The sequence below is a fragment of the Daldinia loculata genome (assembly GCF_022478755.1).
Source record: "Daldinia loculata strain CBS 113971 unplaced genomic scaffold F4817scaffold_109, whole genome shotgun sequence".
In the NCBI taxonomy this organism is placed as follows: domain Eukaryota; kingdom Fungi; phylum Ascomycota; class Sordariomycetes; order Xylariales; family Hypoxylaceae; genus Daldinia; species Daldinia loculata.
In genome coordinates, this window is record NW_026054963.1 from 37,106 (window position 1) to 61,263 (window position 24,158).

The following is a 24,158-nucleotide window of genomic DNA, read 5'->3' on the forward strand; positions in this document are numbered from 1 at the left end:
TATGGTGTTTAGTTCTGCCAGCTGAAAGAGACTACGCGATATATAACTGGACGTTAGTCGTATCAAATCTTCACATATACAGTTTTGTGGTTGGTTGGGATTTGGTTATGTAAGTATCAATAATGCGGTATTAGGGTCGATATTCTGAAGAGCATCTTGCCTGTAGCTATATGGAGCTCGTATGAATTCGTATCACCGATGATTATTCATCGATTACCCTGGCTGTGAATAGGATAATACTCTTGTATTATCACAAAATATCGGTACAGAGGATCATCGTTGCATCTCCTTTCTCGTCCATCACGAGTCAACATCCATCTGTTCTCCCTCTGCCGACTCCAGCTCTTGCACGCTGACGTATTTTCCGATCTCGTCTTTGGTGATAATCTTTTCGTTGAGTACTGCTGTAGTACCGCGCTTGAATTTGTAGTTCTTCAGTTTCTGGCTACGCTCGTTCGGTTTGACGAAGCCACGGTGTAAGGTGGTCTTGTCTGCGGTAATGACGGCCAAGTCGACGTTCGATCCGGAACCAAGATCGTTGAAGATACCGGCTTGAATGGCTTGCGAACAGAGCTGCATGGCATCCTCCTTGGTGCCGTTCGGCTTCCACTGAGATTCGAAGACAGACATAGCTGCTAGCGATCCAGAACCCATGGTCACATAAGGAAGTTTGTCCGTGCTACCGTGGGCATGAACAGTGAATAAGTGAGTTCCTGTGGGATCAACACCGGCAACTACTAGATACGCTCCGATGTGACCTTGGTATCGGAAGAGGTGCTGCTTGAGGAGGGTCATGCAAGTAACGACGCGGGGTTTCCGACCGGTCGAAAGAGAGTGCAACTCGAGTTGAGAAGAGATAAGGGCGGTAGTGAACTCTGTATCAGCGGCGGTACCGGCACCAGCGCACCAAATTTGGGGCGAGATGTAATGTAGCTTCTCGCAGTTCTTGTCAGCGACGATGGGGCCGCTGGTGGCTCGAGTATCGGCTGCGATCTGTTTGTTGCCAGCCTTGCATTAGTGTCATCATTCTTAACGGGGAACTGGCGATGATATTGAAAAATGACTGACCACAACGCCTCCATCGAATATGCACCCGACGATCGTAGTACCCGTACTGGTCGCCTTTGGCAGCGGGACACCTCGGGCGTGAAGAGCCGCATTGCGATTGTAGTTTGAGAAGTCGAAACCAGGCATGCTGGCTTGTTTTGTGGCGGTACTCTTTTTTTCTTCGGGATAGGTTAAGGTATGGAACTTGGATGCGATCTCCGGTGTCGAGCGGTTAAGTGTTGGTATCGTAAAAAGGATATCAACTGGTGGTAGTTGGAATCTTGAATTTGGAATCTTGAATTTAGATCCAAGTAGCAACGAAGGTAGAATGCGGTTGTTTGCTGCGAATTGGGTACAATAATGCGGATGACGACTAGGAGCTAGCTGCCTGCATTGGTCCTTACCTTCAATGTTCTTCCAGCTATTACAGTGCACGCGTTCTGCCTGCCTAAAAGTACTGTACGTAAAATAAGGTATTCAACTACCTCTAATATACATCATAAAATCTAGAATGGAGGGGAACTTTTTAAGTACATGACATGTATGGAGTACTTAGGTGGGCATAGTAACCAATCCTAAAGCTCCGATGCGGTAGCAGGGGTAACGCGAACATCTGTAGGTACTGTAGGTACGTTCCTAGGAATGCAGGTGGTAATTTACCTCTTAGGCGTATCTCGTCTTATTAGAATTTTGAGTTCGACTTTCTCTCGCGCCAACTGTAAACCACATTTCATTGTTATCAGGTTTTTTAGACCACTGTCACATGTCCTCCTCTATGGAGACAGGCCTGTTTGCCTGAAAGATACTTTTACACTCGAAAGTGTCCTAATAAGGCAAATACCGAATAGCTTAATCCGCCAGGTTCTATCTCGGAAGCTTTGTCCTTTAAACCAACTGAAGATTCCGATATCCGATACGAACAACTCTGTCCACTAATGTGATAGCTAGTATTCCATGAATACCTTCCCGTGAAACTAGTATCCCAATTTGCCATAGCAATGGCATTCAGCTTCGGAAACATGGGACAGACAGCTGGGGACGCCGCCCAAGGGCCACCGGAACCTATTCAGACCGAAGCCCTCGGATTCCTGTCGTTGTCTGGTGATGCTAAGCTACGTTTAACGTCGCAGTGGTCTCCGCCCCCCTCCAATAATGCTTCCCTTCTCAGCATCGCGTCGCGACAAGGTCTCGTTGCTGCCGCTGGTCCTGATGGTGTCGTGCTAGCCCCCACGGAAGCTGTTCGAAAAGCATTCGACAGCCCAAAAGATGGCGACCATGATATCCGAGCTTTCGAGCCTCCATTAACGTTACCCTTACCTATTCGAATATGTCAATTAGCTTTTACGACTGACGAAGCCTATCTGATATTGTCGGGTGAGGAACGTGGAGGTTTAGCGGTATATGAGACCCAAGCCCTGCAGCAAGGCTCGACCGAGACCGCTTTCGAAATACCCACGAATGGCGAGCCACTTAGGGCTTTGATACCAAACCCTAGCCTGGAGAAGAGCGAACTATGCGCCGTTGTGACGAATGAAGGCAAACTTTTGATGGCGAACATGAAGGAACGTGGTTTTATATCACGACCCACCGGACAGGTCTTGAGGAACCAAGTTAGCTGTGTCGCTTGGAGTAATAAGGGAAAGCAGTTGGTAGCTGGCCTTGGTGATGGTACTATACAGCAGATGACACCCGATGGTGAAGTCAAGGCGGATATCCCTAGGCCACCAGATTTGGATGCAAATTACTTTGGTAGGTCCCTTGTTTACACTCGGTAACTTTCTAAACTAATAGCCACCTAGTTTCGTCTTTAGTTTGGCTCGAGAACGATATTTTCCTAGCATTCCATGTGCTTGCTTCAGAAGAGTCTCCCCAGACTAGATGCCATCTGATCACAAGACAAGGGGAGAATTTCCAATTCCAAAAGCTCAGCGACCCCGTAGAGCCCTTTGGCAGCAACCGGGCTCCCCACCATACTATTGTGCGGCTGAAGGACTTCCCGCCAAATCTTCAAGACCTCCTCATTTGCTCCTCGACAGCTAGAGAAGACATTGGTCTTTTTACGCGTTCGAAGACGCCGCTGGCCCCGGGTGCTCCATCGAATATCTTCACTACTACCGAGTTGGCCGATGATTCTAAGCGGGCCACTTTACCGATGGGTGAAGGTATGGAGACCCCGGCAGTAGTTGGTACAGCTCTCGATTTATCTAGTCGAGAGAAGGTTTATAAACCTATACCTACTGATGAGATAGATCAATCGCCTGGCCCATTACCAGGCTATTGGGCTTTGAATGCCGAAGGTGTACTTTCTGTTTGGTGGGTTGTATATTCCGAATCTATTAGGGGAGGGACTACGTATCCGGGGATTGCAGCTGTAGAAGGCAATACGGCAAGCTCTACCGAAACGACGACCCCTAAACCCGTCCAACCAAACCCATTCGGGGCCTCAAATCCCCCTGCTTTTGGAGCCCCGTCAGCAGCAGTAGGGACGGCGTTTGGTAGCGCCTCAGCATTGGGCTCAAAGAGTTCGCCCTGGGGGGCTCAGCCTTCCTCTGGTGATGCCAGTAAGCCTGCGTTTGGATCGAATACTTTTGGCGCTGGTGCTGCTTCTACAGCGCCGAAATTTGGTACACCTTCGTTTGGCACATCAAATTTTGGTACCAGTCCCGCACTGGCATTTGGGCAATCTACTGGGCTCGGTACAAGATCTTCGCCTTGGGCTTCAGGGTCTGCCTCATCTAACACGCCTGCTTTCGGCCAATCAGGCTTCGCTAGCAACGCTAATAACCCTAATAATGCGAGCGGAGGAGCTATGGGATCGTTCGCAGGGTCAAACCCCAGTGCCGCGAATTCAAGTGGTGGGTTTGCTAGTTTCGCAAACAAGGGCGGCTTTGCTTCCATTGGAACTAATAATGCTTCTAGTGGATCGAGCATATTCGCATCCACGAAGCCGGATGCGCCTGATGTCTCTATGGACACAGATACTAGCTCCATATTCCGGGCCCCAAGCTCTAAGCAAAGTACGGGGACTGGAAATGTTTTTGGGTCACAGCCGTTTAAATTGACGTCTAGTTTCCAACGTGATCCGAATGCGGGAGATAATGGTACTGACGAAAAGACACCGAAGACGGAGAAGTTGTTATTCGGCTCGGGCTTCGCAGCTACAATAGATGAATCATCTAAGCCTGTAGCCGCGAGCCCGTTCGCGACCGGGGCACAGAGTCCCTTTTCGAAGCCAGCGGCATCATCGAACGTAGAGTCAACTACGCCAACATCGACGCCCGCGCCATCCAAATTCATGTCCCCCACTTCGTCGGTGTCGCAAAGCAAAGGAATCTTCGGATTTCAACCGAAAACTCCTAGCGGCCTTGGTAACGTTTTTGGATCTTCTGTCTCTCAGACACCAACATCTGAAACTCCTCAAGTGAAAGCGGAGCCAGAAACTCCTAAGCCCCTTAAAGGTATTCTAGACGCACCTCTTCCTCCAGAGTCTACTAGCAAAGATGCTTACTCATTAGGCGACTCCTCGACATCATCTGCCGCTTCAGAAGTCAAGGACACGCCTCCCAGGGCCGAAGATGCACCTTTACCTCCTGATCTCGCCGATTCAACTCCTAAGCAAGCGGGCCAGGAGACCTCACGCAAAGCATTACCTGTTGCTAACGATAGTGCGCCTCTGCCACCTGATCCTGTCTATAATAAGAAGGCGTACGACGCTCCTCTGCCTCCGTTGCCTGGGACTGTTACTAAGCCCAAACCTGTCGATGACTCACCCCTACCACCGGATCCTGTAAAGCAGCCGAAAGCTTACGAAACTAATTTACCCGCACTTCCTATTGCTAAGCCAGTATCTGAAGTTATTGGGCCTGGATTCAAGTTTCCAACAAACCCTCCTCCTGTTCCATCAGATAGTGAGGATGATGACCTATCTGAAGAGGAGGAAGAGGAGGAGGAGGAGGAGGAGGAAGGCACTGAGGCCGTTAGTGAAGGTAGTGGTGTCGATGTTGCTAAGGATCTCAGCCCTTCTAGTACGGGTATTAACAAGACCCCCGGGTTTACACCCCAAAGCTCATTTGATGGCTTAACAGGAAGTTTTTCTGCTATATCCCGTCCAGATCAAGACCGGCGAAGCGTCTTTGGCGAATTGAGCCGGAACGCTCCAATTTTCCCCCAACCAAACCCCGTTAGTCCCCGCTCACCAAGCCCAGTGCGAGGCTCAGTACCGACGAGAATGCTCGGCAGGGACCAGTCGCGATCGTTTAGTGCACCTGGTATGGTGTCTCAAATTCTTGGTGCATCTAGACGACAGCAATCTCAGCTCGGTCCATCGGTTCCCAACGCCGCCTATCTTGAAGATATGATCGAGAAGCAACGGAAAGCAAAGGCGAAAAAGGAAGCCGAGGAAAAACAGTTGCTCCTTGATGAAGAGGATGATGCTGTTCAAAATCTGCTAAAAGCAGAACTCAAGCCAACGTTGGAGCTTGACGAATTCATCGCACACCCGGGCGCAGTGCCACCAGCAGGTGATAGTGTGCCTTCGCAAGTCGAGGCTGTATATCGAGACATCAACTCAATGATTGATACTCTTGGTCTTAACGCACGATCTCTCGCGAGCTTCATTAAGGGGCACAAAGAGCTCTATGCTAAGGAGTATACGAGACATGACTTGGCTATCCCAGATGACTGGACCCTAAATGGACTTGAGAGCTTGGCTCACATCATTGACGATGATCTAACCAATGCTCTAGAGGAAGCGAGAGTGAGGGACGTGGCGGGAAAGCTCGCAGAATGCGAAGATATCCAACGCGAGCTTACTCGCGATCGTAACAAGCAGGCGGATCTCAAGAAAATTATTAGCTCGCATGTTGATCCGGAACAGAGTATTGCAAATCGTAGTTTACCTCTTAGTGCCGAACAGGCAGCACAACAGAGTGATTTACGACGAGAGTATGCAAAGTTTGCAAAGCTATTAACGGAGGCAGAGGAAAACTTAACCCTACTCAAGGCCAAGGTCGTTTCTGCCAACAGCGCTAATGGGAAGGGTGGTCCAACACCGACTGTCGAAGCGGTTGTGCGCACCATTACTAAGCTGACCACCATGGTCGAGAAACGTAGCGGCGATATCGACGTCCTGGAGAACCAGATGCGAAAGCTGGGTGTCAGTTCGCACGGCCCGAGCAGCCGCGAGGGCTCGCCCTTCGCCACGCCAAACGCTAAGAGACTATCCGCGTCAGTATTCTCTCCAGAACGCTCAATGCGGGAGAGCACACCGCAGCGTGGCAGTGTGTTCCGTCACTCTGTATCAGGGAGTATCGGCGGAGGCATGTTTAACACTCCGCCACGCAAGAAGCTGAGCGGCTTTGGAGACGTAGAGAAGAAGGCTGTGAAGGAAAAACGGGAGCGTAGGACGGTCGTACTCGGGAAACTTAGGGGTAGCCTCCAGAAAAAGGGCGCGGGTGTCTGGGCTGTGGATGATATTGAATAGGAATCACGTATCGGCAGGTAGTAGCTACGGTCACGATCAATGATAAGAATAAGTTACGAGACCGGGGCTTTGTATGTTCGAGTTTGTAGGATGTAGTATTGGATGCAGAAATGTTTTACTACCAGAAATATGCATTTCTAAGGTATAATAAAGTTGCCTAAGCACCACACATATTTTTTTCCCGTCGCAAGGTCAATTAATTGTAAGCTTATGCTAGTCAAGAAGTCGTAGTAGTATCTAAATATCCTAGTTTTTCTAGCTAGGTTGTAGACCAGACACCACCACACCGCACTACAACTCACTATGTCATCTCATCGTTCGACAAATGCCATTTTTCGGGCTGGGTATAATACGGACACATGCACGGTAGCCAGCCCACGTTACTCCTCCTGACACGAGGGCCACAGCCGGAAGCGCTCCCTCCCAACAATCAAACAAGACTAGTAGTAATAGTAATAGTAATAGAAAACCAAACACGAGCACTTACACGAAGCCGGCAACACCACCACTAACAGCCTCGAGCCTCGCAACGAGTTTCTTGACATTAGTCCACTCCTCGCTCCTCACCGCCTCCTTCCCACCTAGATCAGGCCCGACTTCAAACACGCTGACGACAGCATCAATACCACCAGTGGCCAGCTTCTTCCCCTCACTAGTCTCCCAAGCGATCTTATTCAGACTCTTGCTGAGTAACTGTCGCCCGTCCTTTCGAGGCGTAGGACTGATCTTGGCGACCGGGATCTCTGTCTCGACGGTGATATCCCAGAGCTCTAGGGAGCCTGCACCGTCGACGAGGGCGAAGACGCCGGGGCGCACGGGGGACCAGGCGGCGTCGTAGACGACGTCCTCGCGCACAAAGTCTAGGAGCGGGGGCACGGCGGTGCCGGCGCTTTCGACGATGGTGCTTGTTGCAGCGGGGGCGCGGACTTTCCAAAGCTTGACGGACCAGTCGAGTGAGGAAGAGAGGACTAGGTCGCCTAGGTCTACGGGGCCGCGGGCTGGGTGGAAATCGACGCTCATGACGGGGGCTGCGTGGCCCTTGTAGGAAACGCGAGAGTCGACGCCCGCCTTGGCGCCGGCACGGTCGTACCGGTGGCATGGGTAGATAGGGCCTTCTTCCGAGCCCACGAGGAAGTATGTTGGATCTGCTTGAGGGAAAGCCATTGTGGTTGGTGCGAGATCTTCGAACTTGTTGGGAGGTGGTGTTGTGAGAGTAAGTGATTCTTGCGGCTGGGAAAGCATATCAACGCTCCACACGCAGAAAGCGCCGTCGGTAGAAACTGAAATGACGTTGTTCGCATTTTGTGTACCGACGATATCGACGGAATAGACCGGATGCGTATGGCCCGAGCCCGTCAACGGTGTTTTTTGTACAGGAGCAGATTTGGACCGGGTATCCCATAGGAGGACCTGCCCAGAATATGTACCGCCTATGATTAAGTTGGGGTGGAAAGGAGAGAATTTTGCCGTGAGAATATCAGACTGGGCATGGAAGAGGAATTCGGGTCGGTCGTGGAGATGTTGATTCCACACTTGCACAACGCCATCGGGGTCGTGGGGAGCGGACGGGTTTTTGGTGTAAGATGCCAGCAGCAGCTCGGGGAACTTTGGTGAGAAGTCAATGCTGCTAATCATACGCTTCTTGGACCACCGCTCATCGTAAAATTGCACAACTTCCTTAACTCTCCGGCGTCCCTTTCCGCCCGTGTTACCTGCCTGCTCATCCTCGTCCTCAATGTCGTGGGCTTGAAGTGAATAATCTGTCAATATATCATACTCATTGCTGATATCAAGTGCTCGCTCGATAACTTTCGTTGAACGTTCCACAAAATCAACAAAGTCGTCAGATGCCACAACAGCTGCCAACTCCTCGTTATTCAATGCCCTAGCCGGGAAATTCGAAGTGACAACAGAATTGGCCTGTAAGGGTCCATCGGTAATCAACTCCCGAGCAGCCTTCAATTCCTCCTCAATTTCTAATCGTAAATTCTGACGTAGTTCCTCTTCTCTGTCGCGTTTCCATCTGCTCAGCCGCTTGTTGGGAGTGGACGTGACAGGAAGGTCCTCATCCTCAAGATCTGAAAAGGCTCGAGGCCTGGTAGCTGGGGGCGTCCAGTCGTCTGTAGTTTGCACGCCTTTGCTGTAGGAGAATATCTCCTTAACGGGAGATGGCGGGCATTCGAATACGGTTTGGAGGGGTACCGTTGTTAAGACCTGCGGCTGGATTGAGGCAGGATGGCCGTTCACCTGGGAAGCATATTCTGAATGTGAGTGTTCACCGCTCAGGTCGTCGGCACTGAGGACGCTGTTGGGTCGACTTCCTCGTAGACCAGGGGATGCCACACCCGTCGTGGAAGAGGCAGGTCGACTTTCACCCACTAGACTATTAATCAAGGACTCGATGACCTTGCGATTGTCGCGACCCGGAGTGGGGGAGATGAGCTATGATGCGAGTTAGTAGGAAGAGATAGAAGTATAATGAGCGAGATGAACCGACATCGCTAGGTCCGCCGGGTATGCTAGGTCTAGCAACAGAGGCTGCCTGGCTAGCTCTTAATTCTCGTTGTCTCTTGAGTTCGGCGAGTTTCGCCTTCTTTGCCAGAATCTCATCTCGTCGTTGTTGCATCTTGTACTCCACCGAGACCCATGCCGGGTGCGGTCTCTGGCTTATAGGGGGAAACGGATCTAGATAAACCTAGGTGGTCGAGGATTTGTCGGTTTATTGTATTATGTACGAGAGAGTTGAATGGTGTATTGTATATCTTTAGTGGTCTATCTTCAGTGGTCTATTAAACGGAGCGCAACGGTTTCGCGTAGTGGATGTTAAAGTTTAAGGGGATCGCAACGGTTACTGAAATTCTAACGGGCGCTACGTCTACCTTAATCAGCTGTACCTTAATGAATGCGCGTTTCTTTGTCGGGACATCGCGACACAGGTAGCATCCGTGCGGCCCACCTAATTTGCAATTTGCATGTGTACCTCTCTCTACACTACCTACATAGGTAGGTACAGTTCGCTACAGCCTGCAGAGGTCTCAAAAATGATGTTACTTGGGCAGTTACCTACAGTTCTGCCTTTCTATTGGTTCATATTAGTCTTAATGTATTTGTTTAACCCCCACTTATTTAGCTCGGCTCGTACCACCACATGTATCGACATTCTCTAGCAGTGGCTTCTGCTGGTTTGTAAAAAAATAAGTATGCGAAATTTCCCGACGCCGTCCAGACTTCCGTAACAAGCCTCTCACCATTCCACCTCCCACCTCGAACCGCAACCCTCGACAATTCCTCCCCTCGTGGAACAGGGCCAATTGGCATCCCATCGCCGTCCCTTGCACCGCTGATTGATCGCTCGTTCCATCTATCAGCACATACCGGCCCAATGTCTACCACTTCGGGAGTCAACGTACGTGTGCCGCTGGCTTTGCCGTATGCCCGAGATGTACCACGAGGCCATAACTGACAGCATTTTATATAGGTGCTCCGGTATTCGGCTCTTGCCCTAGGTGTTTTCTACGGTTTCACGCACCAGAGAACTATCAACGCAACGCAAAGGGCCGCCGCGGCAAAGAAAGAATACGAACACAAGCAGCAGTTAATAGAGAAGGCGAGGGCCGAGTATGCGAAGTCCAAGAACCCAGTTCTTGCGGCGTCTGAGAAGAGCCCCTGTACGTTTTCTATGTTTTCTATGGTTACATGCGAGTCGAATAGGATGCTAACAGTACGATTAGTGAACCAAGACCCGATGGACCCCAACTTCGACCTGGAAGCCTACTTCAACGCCCTCGCGGCACAAAATCCGTAGGGATGTAATAATACTAATACCAGGCCCGGTGCGCGTGGAAATGCAATAGAGACTAGGGGCAGAGACGGGAGAGAGGGCTGGAGGTGAACTCGGTGCGGCCGAGGTTGGATCGAAGCTGCTTCCTCTACCGACGACTTTGCAGGCTCTGTGTATGATTGCGATACGGTTCCAAAAAAAAAAAACCACCTCATAGATTTCCTCGGGTTTCACGCTGTACATGTGTACAATACCAAAACTTATGCTAACATAGACCCATTTGGCATTGGGATGGCCGGATCTTGCATGACGTTTATGGTACAGCCCTTGGCGGCTGGATTCAATTTCTTTGAGTGAATTTTATACTATTTACTATCACTTCCCAGTCTTACATGTTGCGTCTAGTATACACTAGGCAGATGAAGATGAGGGGTTTATTTAAACAGGTTATACTAACGTCTTATAGATTTCATATATATGTAAATGGACTATGAAAAGCCTTTAGTAAATGCTGAGGCAATATTGAGTAGGTGGATAGCATTCTGATAGATGGACACTCTCAATTATCCATATACATAATTCAGTATTGATCTAGGATACGAAAGACAAAGCTCTTAGTTCGTATGATGCATATGCCTGATATTGTATAATAAATATCTAAGATACTTGACAAGATTTAAGACAAGAGTCTACCTAATTACGTTCGTGCGAATACTTCCAATATACATGTACCTACATGATGTATGTAGCGCAATGCGTATACCCGGTGATGTATCTTGGTACTTTCACTCCCACACACATAAATTGATTACATAATTACATGTAGGTTGAATTAGGACCCCTGCAGACGTGGAGCTCTTTCTGCAACTGCGACGCGCGGATCGATTTTGTGAAAGCTCCAGCTGTCCTCTCATCACTTCCGCCGTTTATCCATTTGAGGCCGAGTCAACTACGAATTTCACTTCCCAATTCAACAACACCCCCACCCCCCTTCACATACCACATCTTTCTCAAATGTTGACACCGTCTACCACCTAGTTGCATTGTCTCGAGGCAGCACTCACCCACAATGGCTGTCGCAACTGGCACCAGCTCTACGCCTGTCGACTTACTCGTCAGCGTGGGCAAGAACCAGAACACCAAAACCTTGTTAAGGGTTATTATTCTCTGCTTCATTGCCGGCGCTGCAGTCGCAAGTCGACTGTTCTCAGTTATTCGTACGCCTCTCTCCTCCCCCTCTATTATATCGAATCTACCTGCTAACTGTTGTTCTTATAGGCTTCGAGAGTATTATCCATGAGTGTTAGTTATCTCCACTACATATAATAGCAATATACCACTTAGGTACCGCCTCTAACTTGATTGCTATATATATAGTCGACCCGTGGTTTAACTTCCGAGCAACCAAGTACCTCGTTGCCAATGGATTCTACGACTTCTGGGACTGGTTCGACGACCGAACATGGCATCCTCTTGGGCGAGTTACCGGAGGTACCCTCTATCCTGGGTTGATGGTCACAAGTGGCGTTATCTACCATCTCCTCCGAGCTTTGGCCGTTCCCGTTGACATCAGAAATATCTGCGTGCTTCTTGCGCCAGCCTTCTCCGGCCTTACTGCTTTCGCTTCCTACCTCCTTACCAATGAGATGACCACCTCCCCGTCTGCTGGTCTTCTTGCTGCAGCTTTCATGGGTATTGCCCCAGGTTACATCTCGAGGTCTGTGGCTGGTTCCTACGATAACGAGGCTATTGCCATCTTCCTCCTTGTCTTCACCTTTTATCTCTGGATTAAGGCATTGAAGTTGGGTTCCGTGTTATGGGGTGCCCTCTGCGCTCTCTTTTACGGTTACATGGTAGCCTCGTGGGGTGGATACGCCTTTATCACATGTTTGGTGCCTCTGCACGCTTTCGTGCTTGTGTGCATGGGCAGGTTTAGCATGCGCCTCTACGTCTCGTATACCACGTGGTATGCTCTTGGTACTCTAGCTAGCATGCAGATTCCGTTCGTCGGTTTCCTGCCGGTCCGTACTAGCGAACATATGCCGGCTCTAGGTATCTTCGGATTCCTCCAACTTGTCGCTTTCCTCGAGTATGTTCGGTCAGCCGTCCCAAGCCGTCAATTCCAAACGTTCCTCTATGTCGGTTTAGGTGGTGTCTTCGGCATCTCAGTTCTCGGTCTGGTTGGTCTCACGACCCTTGGATACATTGCGCCCTGGTCCGGTCGATTTTATTCTCTATGGGATACAGGATACGCCAAGATCCACATTCCAATTATCGCGTCCGTGTCCGAGCATCAGCCAACTGCCTGGCCAGCCTTCTTCTTCGACCTGAACTTCTTGATCTGGCTTTTCCCAGCAGGTGTCTACCTGTGTTTCCAGAGACTGGAAGATGAACATGTCTTCATCATTGTGTATGCCTTGTTTGGCAGCTACTTCGCCGGTGTCATGGTGCGACTGATGCTCACTCTTACCCCTGTTGTATGTGTGGCCGCTGCTATTGCGGTTTCCCAAGTCCTTGACACGTACTTGGTCGCCAGATCACCGATACCCGCAGACAATAAGGAGGATGAGAACGCCGATCCAAAGAAGGCATCAAAGCACGGAGTACTCCGTACCGCATCGCAACCTGTAGTAGGCATCTACAACTTTTTGTCGAAGGGCTTCATAGCTGGATGCATGACATTATACCTACTCCTCTTCGTACAACATTGTACTTGGGTAACTTCAAACGCTTATTCGTCACCATCTGTTGTCCTGGCAAGCAGGATGCCAGACGGAAGTCAGCATATCATCGATGACTACCGTGAAGCTTATCAATGGCTTCGGCAAAACACCAAAGAGGACGCCAAGATCATGTCCTGGTGGGATTATGGTTATCAAATTGGTGGCATGGCTGACCGTCCCACTTTGGTTGACAACAATACGTGGAACAACACCCATATCGCCACTGTCGGTAAAGCCATGAGCTCGCGAGAGGAAGTAAGCTACCCGATCATGCGCCAGCACGAAGTTGATTACGTCCTTGTCGTTTTCGGTGGTCTCCTCGGCTATTCTGGCGATGATATCAACAAGTTCCTCTGGATGGTGAGGATCGCCGAAGGTATCTGGCCTGATGAAGTCAAGGAGCGCGATTTCTTCACTTCTCGGGGCGAGTACAGGGTTGATGACCAGGCTTCAGAGACCATGAAGAACAGTTTAATGTAAGTTTTTTTCCCCCCTATCTATGTCTTCATCTAGAGACACCTCTTACTAACACATAATTCCTCAAATCAAGGTACAAGATGTCGTACTACAACTACGCCTCTCTCTTCCCACCCGGACAGGCCCAAGACCGTGTCCGAGGTGCTCGACTTCCCGACAAGGGTCCAGTCCTCAACACGCTAGAAGAGGCTTACACTAGCGAAAACTGGATCATTAGAATCTATAAGGTAAAGGATCTTGACAATGTAGGCCGAGATCATGCGGCTGCTGCTTCCTTTGAGAGGGGGCACAAAAAGAAGAAGGCAACTAAGAAGCGGGGACCTAGAGTTCTGAGAGTTGACTAATGAAATGGAATAACGAAGTAAGGATAGGAAGTGTTGATCGGGTAGGAAGAAAAGATAAAGTGATGGGCAGGTAGCCTATCCTGGGTCATATTCATACACTTACCAGTAAAGTTGGGAACGCAGCCATGGAAGGCTTGGCCAACGTACAGGTATTGAACGTGAGGCAGGAAAAAAAACGTATATTCCCAAGTTATCTAAACCTGTGCCGTATCTTGCAAGATGTGAATCCAAGTATCAAGTAAATGAAATGATGGCTCAATGAGAATGTCTGCATATATTGCGACAATACCACATCTATGTTCTTCACCTCCTTAGGGAAATTTACAAGTAACTCGTCGCCCTTCCGAAGCTCCAGGAGATCCAAACCCCAAACCACGGTACACCTGGAGAATACAAGCGAATTGCAGCCAATATTGATACACATGAAAAAACGATCAAGTGAAGATACAACAAAAGTTGGTGCTGTGAAATATGTTAGTTGAGGTGTGTTGGAAATGAAGTGGGGTTCGATTTTGCCGACAGGATACACTACAGATATAAAGTTGTATTACAATTCAATCGTCATCGCCCGCTTGGCACAGCGGTAATGCGCCTCACTAGTACTGTCCAAGTACTACTAAGGAAGCTATGAGGAGATGACTGGTTCGACTCCAGTAGTGGGCATTTCTTTTTGATGTTTTTGTCAATTCTTATCCTTATTTTTGAATCTTAGTTTATTTAATTTTTAAGGTAATCAAGATGTCATTGTGCTTACGTTAATTACTAAGGCCAGATTGTACATATGTATAGTGTAGCCTAGGATTCTGGATTGTGATTTTTAAAAGGACAGGAAGCATTCGATTCTCCTAATTGTGAGATATCATCAATTGGATTAACTATCTCTTTTCTTATGTGTAAAAGCGCATCGAACTCAACAGTAATGACAGTGACATACAATTCGGTCCAAAAAACAACAACGTATCTAACTGTGCCAATTATCTGCAAACTGAAACTGAATTTCCATGCTTCTTATAAGCGTCATTAGGGGGGGTACAAGTACAATTTTCTACATCCTTCAAACGAAGAGCAAAAGCGAGCTCCAATAGTTGCAAAAGTGTCATTCTGTCTGTCCAATTCCTTCGTTCCAACTCATAAGACCGTCAAGGTCCATCCAACATAACATGAATACGCATAGATGCGTGTGTGAGTGGTCAGTCGGGTGCTATTGACAGGTGGTGATATTACGAACAAATCTTCGTCTTTGCCAGCACAGGCATAATATCCGAACAGAATAAGTGTAGTGGCCATCAATTGTTGATGTGCGAGTGCAAACGAGGCAACAGTGAGTTGATTAGTTTCATAACAGTGGCGATGGAGTCCAAGGTTTCTTTCAGTGTCGCGAAGAGAGGCGATTATGCCATCCTCCGCTAGTGGTAGACTGGTTGTAGTCAAACATGCTGGGCGGCATATTCTCCGTTGAGTGTCCCGTATGGCCGGCCATGGAGGATGCTGGGTCCGGGGGCATCGGGTCGAATGAGCTGCCAGATTCTCTCTCATCGAAGTGGTACATATTATTCTTGTGTTGCTTCCTTGGAGTCTCACGTCGGCCGGATCGATCGGGTCGTTGCCAGGTATCATGGTACGACGGTGGCATCCAGGTGCCGGCACGATCTCCATTCTTCTGCTTGAAGGTTCCTACGCACATAGTTAGTTATCCATTCCAGTTCGCGGGAAATCAATATCATTTTGCCATGAACTTACGGAATGTTCTCGTCGACCCATTTTGGTCGACATCCTCTCCCGTCTCCGAGGTTTCAGCTAGTTGGTAAGTAACGGTTGAAGTATCAGCAGTGGCGCCATTCTGCGCTTCACTGGAACGAAAAGACTCTACAGAGATCTCAGTGCGAGTCACAAATGTGGGAATAAAAAAGGAGGAGGTACGAGATTCACCCCAGTTACCACCTGCCAAGTCGTCAAAGAGTTTACCGGCGGATGCCAGTTCTTCCTCGGCCAAGTTTCGCGCGCTATTTTCGGCCCAGTCCTCGTCTTCCTCACCCCCTCCCCAGTAGTCGTCCGTGAAAACCGGGATAGAGGCCGCGTTGTCATACGGTAAGTCCGTCGAAGTCGGTGTCGACGGCCATGTGGGAGTATCCGGTGTGTCCGGCTCGGCTTCCGTTGTATGGCCTACATGTCCTTGGAACTCTTGGCGTGCTTCAGGTTTGTCTTGATAGCGACCAATTCGTTCACGACTAGAATCTGCATGCCAACGAAGTCCTGGACTCCCATCGGGTTGCCCAAAGTCGGCCATCGCGCCGAAATTTGGTCGCTCTCGATCATGGTTGTAGGTCTTGGGTCCTCCGTCGTGAACAGGCTTGTTTTCTTTAGCCGAATAATAACCCTCGCGGGCTGGCCACTGAGCACGAGGATTGTTGTCGTCGAGGTTAGAGTAGTTGTTCTTGAACTCCTGAACTTCCTTGAGAAAGCTGAGACGCTCGAAATCATCATCATCATCTATATTCTTATACATCTTGTCACGAGCCTCACTCTCTAAAGAAGTAGCTTCCGATAACGTGGGAATACCCCCTGCGGAAACCTTGGGAACAGTCTCGGAAACTGCTTTGGGAACATTCGGTCGTGGAACTCTAGTGCGTCTCTTTGGTGAGGCAGTAGCTTGAGATGAGACCTCAATACCACTACCATAGACTCTGCCGGAGCCTTCACGTTGACCAAGTCCTGAGGTCGTCTCTGCTGATCCCTTTGGTTCGCGATTGGCTGTCGTGTTAGAACTCTTAGCACGAGCAGCATTCCTCAGCGTAGATCTGCTATCCTCGTCCAGGGGACTCTCTTGACGACTCCAAGAAGTCTTAAGTTTAGAAGTAGATGGATTGATATTGACCTTGTATCGGGGTTCCTTATCAGATGATACCGCACGCTTGTTTCGATGGTGATATTCCCCAGGACTTGGGATAGGAATAGGTGCTAAGACGCTAAAATCCGACTCTTCTCCTGAGGATACTGACAAGGGCAGCTCCGTATAATCCGCTCGAGTGGCTCTTTGGGATGGGGTCCTTGGTGCTAGATTAAGGCGTGCCGGTCTTCTCTTCAGCTTACGGCTACGCCAGGCCTTTGCATCCATTGGCTTATCTTCACAGATCGTGTCAGCCGTCTCGTAGCTAGTGTGACGTAGAGATTCACGGGTATCCTATAGGCTAGCATCAGCATTGCAATTGCTCTCAGGGTAAATTTCCCAACTTACGTTACTCATAAGAGCGTCATCTGTAGTATCCTTGTCCTTGAGAGCATGGTGTAGGCATTTGCGGCAATAGTCTCGGGTCGGTATTTCGCCTCTCTTCAACGGATGTGCTCGTTGATATCCCCTAGACCGCTTCTTCCCGCAAGCTGCGCAAATATGGACATGCTGTATATACTTGCTAATTTCCTCTATTGATATTGCTCCCTTCTCTTTCTTGTCTTCGTCAATTCTTGTTCCTTGTGCTTGAGATTTCATAGTCGCACTATAATGTTCCTCGAACTCCTTAGCTTCGCTAGGGATGAACCTTGCAGTGCTGCTTGAGGCTGCTTTGCTGCTCTCGTCGGGCGACAAATTTGCCGGGGGTGTTGTAGGTGTTGCTGGTGAAAGCGGAAAAGCAGGAAAGGGGATCTGCACGGATCCGGAGATTGGGAAAGCAGATGACTTAGGTTCTGGATACAAAGCAGTATACTGATGAGGTTGAAAATGCGAATGCAATGCCGTAGACTGAGGAGCCATGTATACAGGGGGTTGTACATATTGGGTGGTTGGTGCCACACCAGGAGACTGTCTCTGTCTCTGTCTCTGTCCCAGACTTCGAAGGCCGCCGTAGTCAGGGAGTTGCGTAGTAGCATATACTCGAAGGTTAGTAGGTAGAGCAGCCGAAGGACCTTGGGCAGGCTCCATAGTCAGTGTGCCATTATCATTAGCCTTCATGTTCCAGAATGAAGTTGGCGATAGCGGAGAAACAGGTGTATGTAGTGAAGACCACATAGGGATTTGCTGTGTTGGAAGACTAGAGTTCGCAGGCATCTGGTTTGGATCTCTTACTCCGGACACTTTGTCGTGGTATGTGTTACCATTGCGCGGGCTCTCTTCGACACGATAGATACGTTCGGGAGTAGAAATTGAAGCAGATCGAAGACTCCTTTTACGCACTGTTCCAGCTGGGGAGGCTCCGTATCCGCGAGCTTGGTTGTTGTTATTGAATGAAGTTTGTGGCGTGTGGGGCTGGCTTGGAGTTGAAGGTGAAGCAAAGCCTGAGCCTTGAGAATAGAAGCTCCTGTGGCGACGAGCCCTCTTCTCTACATCTGCGCGAGATGAGCTACCGATGTTTTGGCCAAAAAGGTCGAATCCAAAGTCCTCTGGCAGCCTGTCATGCTTCTTGCGAGCCAACGCAGGCTTTCCACCCTTGGTCTTGGTGATATAGATGCCACTGGATCTAGGCAGGCAGGCTTCATCGTCAACGTTGTTGTATCCTTGCTGCGATCCTAACAGCTCTGACTGAGAGCTGCTGCCCCTATTGCCGTGTCAGTAAGAGTTTTGTGATAGATGTGATGTGAAAAAGTGGTATGTCAGAATGCATTTATAAACAAAATCTTGGTATTAATAACATTTGCGCGTCAGGCTGAGATGACAGGCCGATATTGAGTTCTAAGACCGGTTCCTGACCATTTCAAATGATGTCCTGATGATTTCTGAGACTTGTTTTGGACTTTGAGATAATCCGGAGATCGTCTATCAGAACTACCCAGGCGCGGTCGTGTCAAGAAGACGAAATAATAAAATACTTACTTAGAAGGGTGTTGCCCTCCAGGCGAAAACACCTTGAACGAGGCCATAGGTGCAGGTAGTATTAAAGCCCAATCGGCGTATTACCAGTACAAACCCATCTAAGCAGACGGCGACGTGCAAAAAAAGGTTGGCAAGTATGTCGGAATCGGGCAAAGGGTACGATAGCCGTCAAATAGACATGTTGTGGCGCGTGTGTGTAGAAAGGTAACAAAATAACGGTGCGGGTCAAGGCAACAAGGTTGGAGATAAAAGCTGGGGTTTTGCCGCCGTTACCTATTTCACTTCCAGTTTCCTCGGCAACAAAGGCAATTAAATGTTTCACCTTAGGCGGACAAATACGATTAACTCTGTACGTATCACCTTAAGTTTATCTCATTATCGCTACTTCCTTTAGGGCAGCTACATACAAGGGTACCTGTGCTTATCGTCACCGTCTCTCCTTCGCTGCTGCCTTGTAACTTCGACGCGTCGGTTTCTGGATGAAAACGCGCAGGTACTTACCTTAGGTACCTACATATATCCTTCATACATGTACATCCTAATATATAAGCCGAGACTGCACAGCTTTAGTCAACTCAAAGCTGCTAAGAACTTTCCTAATAAATAATTGTTATTATTAAAATATTCGTCAAGCAGCACTCCCCAAATGGAGGGACCTGGACCATGTAGATATACCTAATTTAACACATACCATCCTTCTAGGAGTCCCGTGCTGTATAAGCTCCTTATAAGCTTCCCAAGGTATATAAAGTATGCGTGTACATGTCCCTCTATGCCCTTTCCCGTCACCACATACCCATATGGATCATACCTACACGGACGATGACACTATAAATACTCTCCCATTTCCAAATTAAGGGGGCCCCTTACTGTTAGAGGTGCATAAACTTGGCACTATAGTTTTAGCTAGGACTTCTATAAGTGCGGAGAACGACATCGGGGTATAGCCTCTTGTATCTCACATATTCAGCTATGTCGAGACCGTATATTCCTTCATTAGCGAGATGCAGCAGAGAATTCCAAGAGCGCCGAGGTGAGTATACGCTAGTTATATCCACTGCTCTGTATATACGATGATGGTATAGTATGCAGTGCTTGAGGCATCGCTCTCACCGTTGAGGGAGTTGAGCTGGCTGGTGAAGACATGCGAGAAGCACGCGAAGCAAGGATCCTCACCGCACCAGCACGTTTATCTTCGAAAACCCGACTGCGCTCTACTTCTTCGTCCATGCTTTGCATCCTCATTTCCTGATCGCGCTGTGCCTCGGCTTTGATTCTATCATAGTGAAGCGTAGTCACGGCTTTAGGCCAGAGACGATCAAGTTTGCGAGCCTGGGGCTCGGGCACGCATGCCGGAGGCTCATTTACCGGTCTAAGACCTGATGACCCTCCCCAGTAGCATTCGAATGTAACTTTTGCCTGACTGTGAATGTTGTCGGATCCCCAGAAGACTATAGTGTCCCCGTGGTACAGCTTCATCCAGTATCTACAAGCGGCCGTGCTATCCTTTGGCTCATTGGCCTGCAAAGGACAGTTATTGATTCGTATCCCGTTCGTTGCCTTAGTTGATATATAAAATGCGAATGAATCTGGTTCAGGCGAAGCTCGCATCGTACGGTTATTCGCTGGCCGAGCCGGTACCCACGGACGGAAATCGCCCAAAGAAGCAGCATAGCCGTCTCTCCATAACATGACTCTGAATGCATTCTTAGGAACCTTAGACTCAACGACTGGCTCGTAAACAACCGTGTTGTTAGGATCCCGTCCCCACGACATCACGGGGTCGTTTAGACGGATTGATATTCCTGACACTAATGATCCTTCGGTCGAGTAAAAGGCCGCGACCGCTTGCGGTAGCTCGGGGGCTTGCGTTGGTGGTATGGTTTGAGTTTCTGGTGGTAACGTATCTGGAATCGACTCAGAATCATCATCGACAGGAGCCGAAGCCTCGTGGGACATGGGCGAGCCATGCATCTCATCAGCAAACCGGTTATCCCGCTTAAGTAGAGCTGGTCGTAATACCAGAACCCTTCCTGTATCCTTGGGAGGGTTCCGGTTGCGCGTAGGTGGGAAGTGCCTCATTGCGAGGTCCCAAAGGCGCGATTTCCTCGGCCCAAACTCTTCATTCCTCTTCTGAGCAGCGAGCTCGAATGCGTTGAATTGGAGATGAGTCATCTCAGGATAATCTAAATGCCATGTGTGCTTGTTTGAACTATCCCAAAATGTTGTCTTAGGTAGTGGATAGTCAATTTGGCGACCCGACTCGTTCTTCACAACCTGGGGGACGCAAGCGAGCAAGCGGAGCTCGTCCTCTTCAGTCTCGGATGTATCAATATCACCTAAAGATTTGAGTCTCTTGAATGATGGCTTTATCCAAGTCTCGCTTGCCTCATATTCGTCACTAGTATCGTATGCGGGTTTTCTTTTACTCGTAGTTAAGTCGGCAGTTCTAGACCGGAGGTTTGGGTCACCATTGGCCAGCGACTTCACGTTCAAGTTTCCAAGAATCGAAGAGGCACCACCAAGGCTTTGGGAATGTGCACCTAGTACAATACTTTCCGTGCTGCTCCGCAGCGGGTCTCTGCTGGGTGACAGGACACCGTTACTTATGCGACCTTTTTGCCTCGGGGTAGAAAGATTCTCGGATTCCTCGAAACTATCGAGAATCTCGGTCTCTAGCGCATCAGGTTCTCTAAAATTCGTGTCCGAGACTGGGAGATTTAGATGATCCTCTCCGATGGCACCAGAACTACCCAATACCGAATTATTCACTTCCCCAAACAGTCGATTCGGGCGTTGTTGCCCAAATGTATAATTTTCTTTTTCGGATTCGGATTCGACAGAGAAATCAGGCTCTGGTTCCCTAAAGGCATCGTCGGTGAACTGAGCCGTTTGTCTATCGTCGAGACTAAGCTGCGAAGCCGCCTGTCCTAAGTCCTTGTCGTCGGAGACCACGCTGACGGAGCCTGTTTCCCCTACAATCCATGGATGATTTTGTAGTTCCAGAATAGTTGCCCTGGTTTCTGGTCTTACATGTATCATCCTTAGTAGAAAGTGAATACCATTGCTAGTTATACCAGCCCGTGATAAGGGAGTGATGTTAAGCGGTATCTTAATGATATGGTCGAGCAGCTCCGTGTATGTGACCCCGTTCTTAACAGGAAAAGGCGGACTGCCGGTGAGAGCATAGAATAAAACACCCCCGAGAGACCATATGTCTACTGCGTGGTCGTATCTTTCCCTATCGACCTGTCTCTGATTATTTCTCTGCGTTCGTCTGCCATTATCATCATATGATGAATACTCGCTGTAAACTTCAGGGGCGCAGTACAGAAGTGTTCCACAGAACGTCTTGAGGAAAGTCTGTTCGGTATCAATCATTTTGGACAAGCCAAAATCCGTTAATTTGACTACGAGGGGATTCGTCGAGTGTATTAAAATATTGTCAGGCTTCACGTCGCGGTGAGTAATCTTATTTTCATGAAGATACCCAAGTGCATTAAGCAGCTGTTCGGCCATAATTTTAACGAAAGGCTCTGCTATCGGACCGTGCTCTAGGATATACTTGCCCAGATCACCACCTGGAACAAATTCCATAATGATGAAGAACTGGTGTGTATCCCAATCGAAATGCTCGATATACTGGACAATATTTTCCTTAATTTCAGGTTAGATGGATTGACGAAACCGAGATAGGATGAAAAGAGGTTACTTACGTGGTGAACCTTTTGCATAATCTTCATCTCATTTTCGACTTTCTGATCTAGAACGCCATTCTTCATAAACTTGCGCTTGTCTAGCTCTTTCGCCGCATATGGCGAGCCGTCATATTTTGAAGTAACCTTGTGGACGGTAGCGAAAGCCCCCTTCCCGATGACACCTACGCGCGCATACTTCTCACCACCGCGCCACTCACGGGGCAGGCGCGGATGGCTTTGCGTAGTCTCCCAAGGCTCATCTTTAGTGCCGGTCCTGTTTCGCGGAGGTGGAAAAAGGTTAACCTATTCGGAATTAGTATCGATGTATGTAATATCATTCTATTCGGGGACGCTGTCTTACATGGCCACTTGGTCCGGGGCCTATAGTCCTGTTGGCATCATCATCCTGCCCCTGAGCTCTCCGTAGATAGGCACCGAGTTTCCTTCTATATGCTACATCGTGGTCACCATCGCGACGGGGAATGCGCACGAGGAAGAGAAGATCCTTCGAAGTGTCATGCATAACAATCTTGATGGTCGATCCACTCTCTAGAGTCCTCTTAGTCGGATTGTTCTGACTTGGCTTCTGAGGATCAGCGCGTTTCCGAAGCAATTTGCCGTCTACGACAGTGCCATTTGTCGATTGGTCTTCTAACATGACAGTGCCATACTTATTGGCAAATATGCGAAAATGAATATTGCTAAGCCTCCTGCTCGGGTCGTAGTCAAAGCAAAGATCACACCGCGCTCGATTGCGGCCGAAGGTAAAACCTAGACGCGGATCCTTGAGAACCGATGACAATTTGATCACGAGGGCGTGGTCGCCAATCCCTCGAGTTCGTCCAAAGTCCTGAGCATCGTCTTCTAGGTATAGGTCTGAGTCTATGGCATCAGCGGTGTACCTCCCAGCAGTGTGGTGGGCGTATTCGGACGAGGACGCGATCCTCTGAACCTCGCGGCTGGCGCTGTCGGAATTAGGATATAGTAGACATATTATATCGGATATGTCCTCGTCTGAGAAGCCCGAGTTCTGCTTCCCAAACCTCCTAGGATCTAGGGCATTCTGAGTAGCTACAAATGAAGGAGTTAGAGACTATCGCTAATGATATGTGGCTATACGACAATGTGGAAACTGACCTGGTTGGGTGGCCTGCGAGTCGTCATTCGGGTCCATTGGAAGTATTGAGAATGCGCAGGCGCTGGCCCTCAGGAATGGTTGTTCACACCGACTGCGCGAAACACAGTTCAGGCAGCCGGTTCGCAATTATTACGTTGAAACTCCCAGCCCGAACAACTCGCTCGAAAGCCTTTGTGTATAGCAGGTCGTGTTCATTCAGAGGAAGCTCGATCGCATTTTAGGCGACGAGATTAAATAGGTATTTTTATGGTTGCGCCGTCGGTGGTTATAGATTGCGAGCTAGCTGTGAATCAAAACATTCGACTGTGAACGTTTTACATACAAGTCTAACTCGTTTTAATATGTACACTTGGAGATTTGGATGAGTATGACAAATTGGTTGTAATGGCAACGTTAGCGCTGGTCAGATGAGATGTAAAACAGAACCTCGAGGAAAGGTTTGAGGTAACAGGTATCACAGGGACTCGGTAGAAAGATTTAAGATAAAAGGTCAAAAGTGCACGACAGCCTCAGGCGGATGCACGCGGCAGGTAGCATCAAGTGCGGCTGCCCACTCAACCAGAAGAAGCAGAAGGCAACCCACCTTGAATCCACCTGGCACCCACTTGCCTTGAGGATTTACCCCACAGGGGATTATGTACTATTCTTCTTCTGGAATAGATTA

The 24,158-nt window shown here is 48.9% G+C and overlaps 7 protein-coding genes and 1 non-coding gene across 8 annotated transcripts; 4 read left to right on the top strand and 4 right to left on the bottom strand.

The window, feature by feature from the left end:
* Positions 1 to 113: 113 nt before the first annotated feature.
* Positions 114 to 1,310, bottom strand: F4817DRAFT_22458 (proteasome subunit beta type 7 precursor). The gene is made up of 2 exons (XM_049298855.1): positions 1,069 to 1,310; positions 114 to 993 (listed from the first exon to the last, which is right to left on the bottom strand). Exons 1-2 carry the CDS (start codon positions 1,192 to 1,194, stop codon positions 301 to 303), a joined length of 819 nt encoding a protein of 272 aa, XP_049153656.1. The 5' UTR covers positions 1,195 to 1,310; the 3' UTR covers positions 114 to 300.
* A 735-nt stretch (positions 1,311 to 2,045) lies between these two features.
* Positions 2,046 to 6,698, top strand: F4817DRAFT_363412 (uncharacterized protein; the record flags this gene model as incomplete). Its single annotated transcript, XM_049306640.1, has 2 exons — positions 2,046 to 2,796; positions 2,847 to 6,698. 2 exons carry the CDS (start codon positions 2,046 to 2,048, stop codon positions 6,527 to 6,529), a joined length of 4,434 nt encoding a protein of 1,477 aa, XP_049153657.1. The 3' UTR covers positions 6,530 to 6,698.
* Position 6,699: 1 nt separating this feature from the next.
* F4817DRAFT_22474 (WD40 repeat-like protein) lies at positions 6,700 to 9,236 on the bottom strand. Its single transcript, XM_049298857.1, has 2 exons — positions 9,027 to 9,236; positions 6,700 to 8,971 (listed from the first exon to the last, which is right to left on the bottom strand). The coding sequence occupies exons 1-2, from the start codon at positions 9,153 to 9,155 to the stop codon at positions 7,013 to 7,015; spliced, it is 2,088 nt and encodes a 695-aa protein (XP_049153658.1). The 5' UTR covers positions 9,156 to 9,236; the 3' UTR covers positions 6,700 to 7,012.
* Positions 9,237 to 9,558: 322 nt separating this feature from the next.
* F4817DRAFT_354416 (ATP synthase subunit E) lies at positions 9,559 to 11,047 on the top strand. The gene is made up of 3 exons (XM_049305513.1): positions 9,559 to 9,935; positions 10,008 to 10,197; positions 10,261 to 11,047. Exons 1-3 carry the CDS (start codon positions 9,912 to 9,914, stop codon positions 10,332 to 10,334), a joined length of 288 nt encoding a protein of 95 aa, XP_049153659.1. The 5' UTR covers positions 9,559 to 9,911; the 3' UTR covers positions 10,335 to 11,047.
* Positions 11,048 to 11,357: 310 nt separating this feature from the next.
* On the top strand, positions 11,358 to 14,332 carry F4817DRAFT_354428 (glycosyltransferase family 66 protein). The gene is made up of 4 exons (XM_049305514.1): positions 11,358 to 11,527; positions 11,589 to 11,612; positions 11,688 to 13,509; positions 13,584 to 14,332. Exons 1-4 carry the CDS (start codon positions 11,380 to 11,382, stop codon positions 13,852 to 13,854), a joined length of 2,265 nt encoding a protein of 754 aa, XP_049153660.1. The 5' UTR covers positions 11,358 to 11,379; the 3' UTR covers positions 13,855 to 14,332.
* Positions 14,333 to 14,420: 88 nt separating this feature from the next.
* Positions 14,421 to 14,517, top strand: F4817DRAFT_t161. The gene has a single exon. It is a non-coding gene; the product is annotated as a tRNA-Thr (tRNA).
* Positions 14,518 to 14,748: 231 nt separating this feature from the next.
* Positions 14,749 to 18,973, bottom strand: F4817DRAFT_354431 (uncharacterized protein). The gene is made up of 4 exons (XM_049305515.1): positions 18,659 to 18,973; positions 17,090 to 18,383; positions 15,595 to 17,035; positions 14,749 to 15,528 (listed from the first exon to the last, which is right to left on the bottom strand). Exons 1-4 carry the CDS (start codon positions 18,703 to 18,705, stop codon positions 15,224 to 15,226), a joined length of 3,087 nt encoding a protein of 1,028 aa, XP_049153661.1. The 5' UTR covers positions 18,706 to 18,973; the 3' UTR covers positions 14,749 to 15,223.
* A 481-nt stretch (positions 18,974 to 19,454) lies between these two features.
* On the bottom strand, positions 19,455 to 24,040 carry F4817DRAFT_22521 (uncharacterized protein). Its single transcript, XM_049298864.1, has 4 exons — positions 23,494 to 24,040; positions 22,718 to 23,427; positions 22,375 to 22,659; positions 19,455 to 22,315 (listed from the first exon to the last, which is right to left on the bottom strand). Exons 1-4 carry the CDS (start codon positions 23,528 to 23,530, stop codon positions 19,703 to 19,705), a joined length of 3,645 nt encoding a protein of 1,214 aa, XP_049153662.1. The 5' UTR covers positions 23,531 to 24,040; the 3' UTR covers positions 19,455 to 19,702.
* Between the last annotated feature and the right edge of the window lie 118 nt (positions 24,041 to 24,158).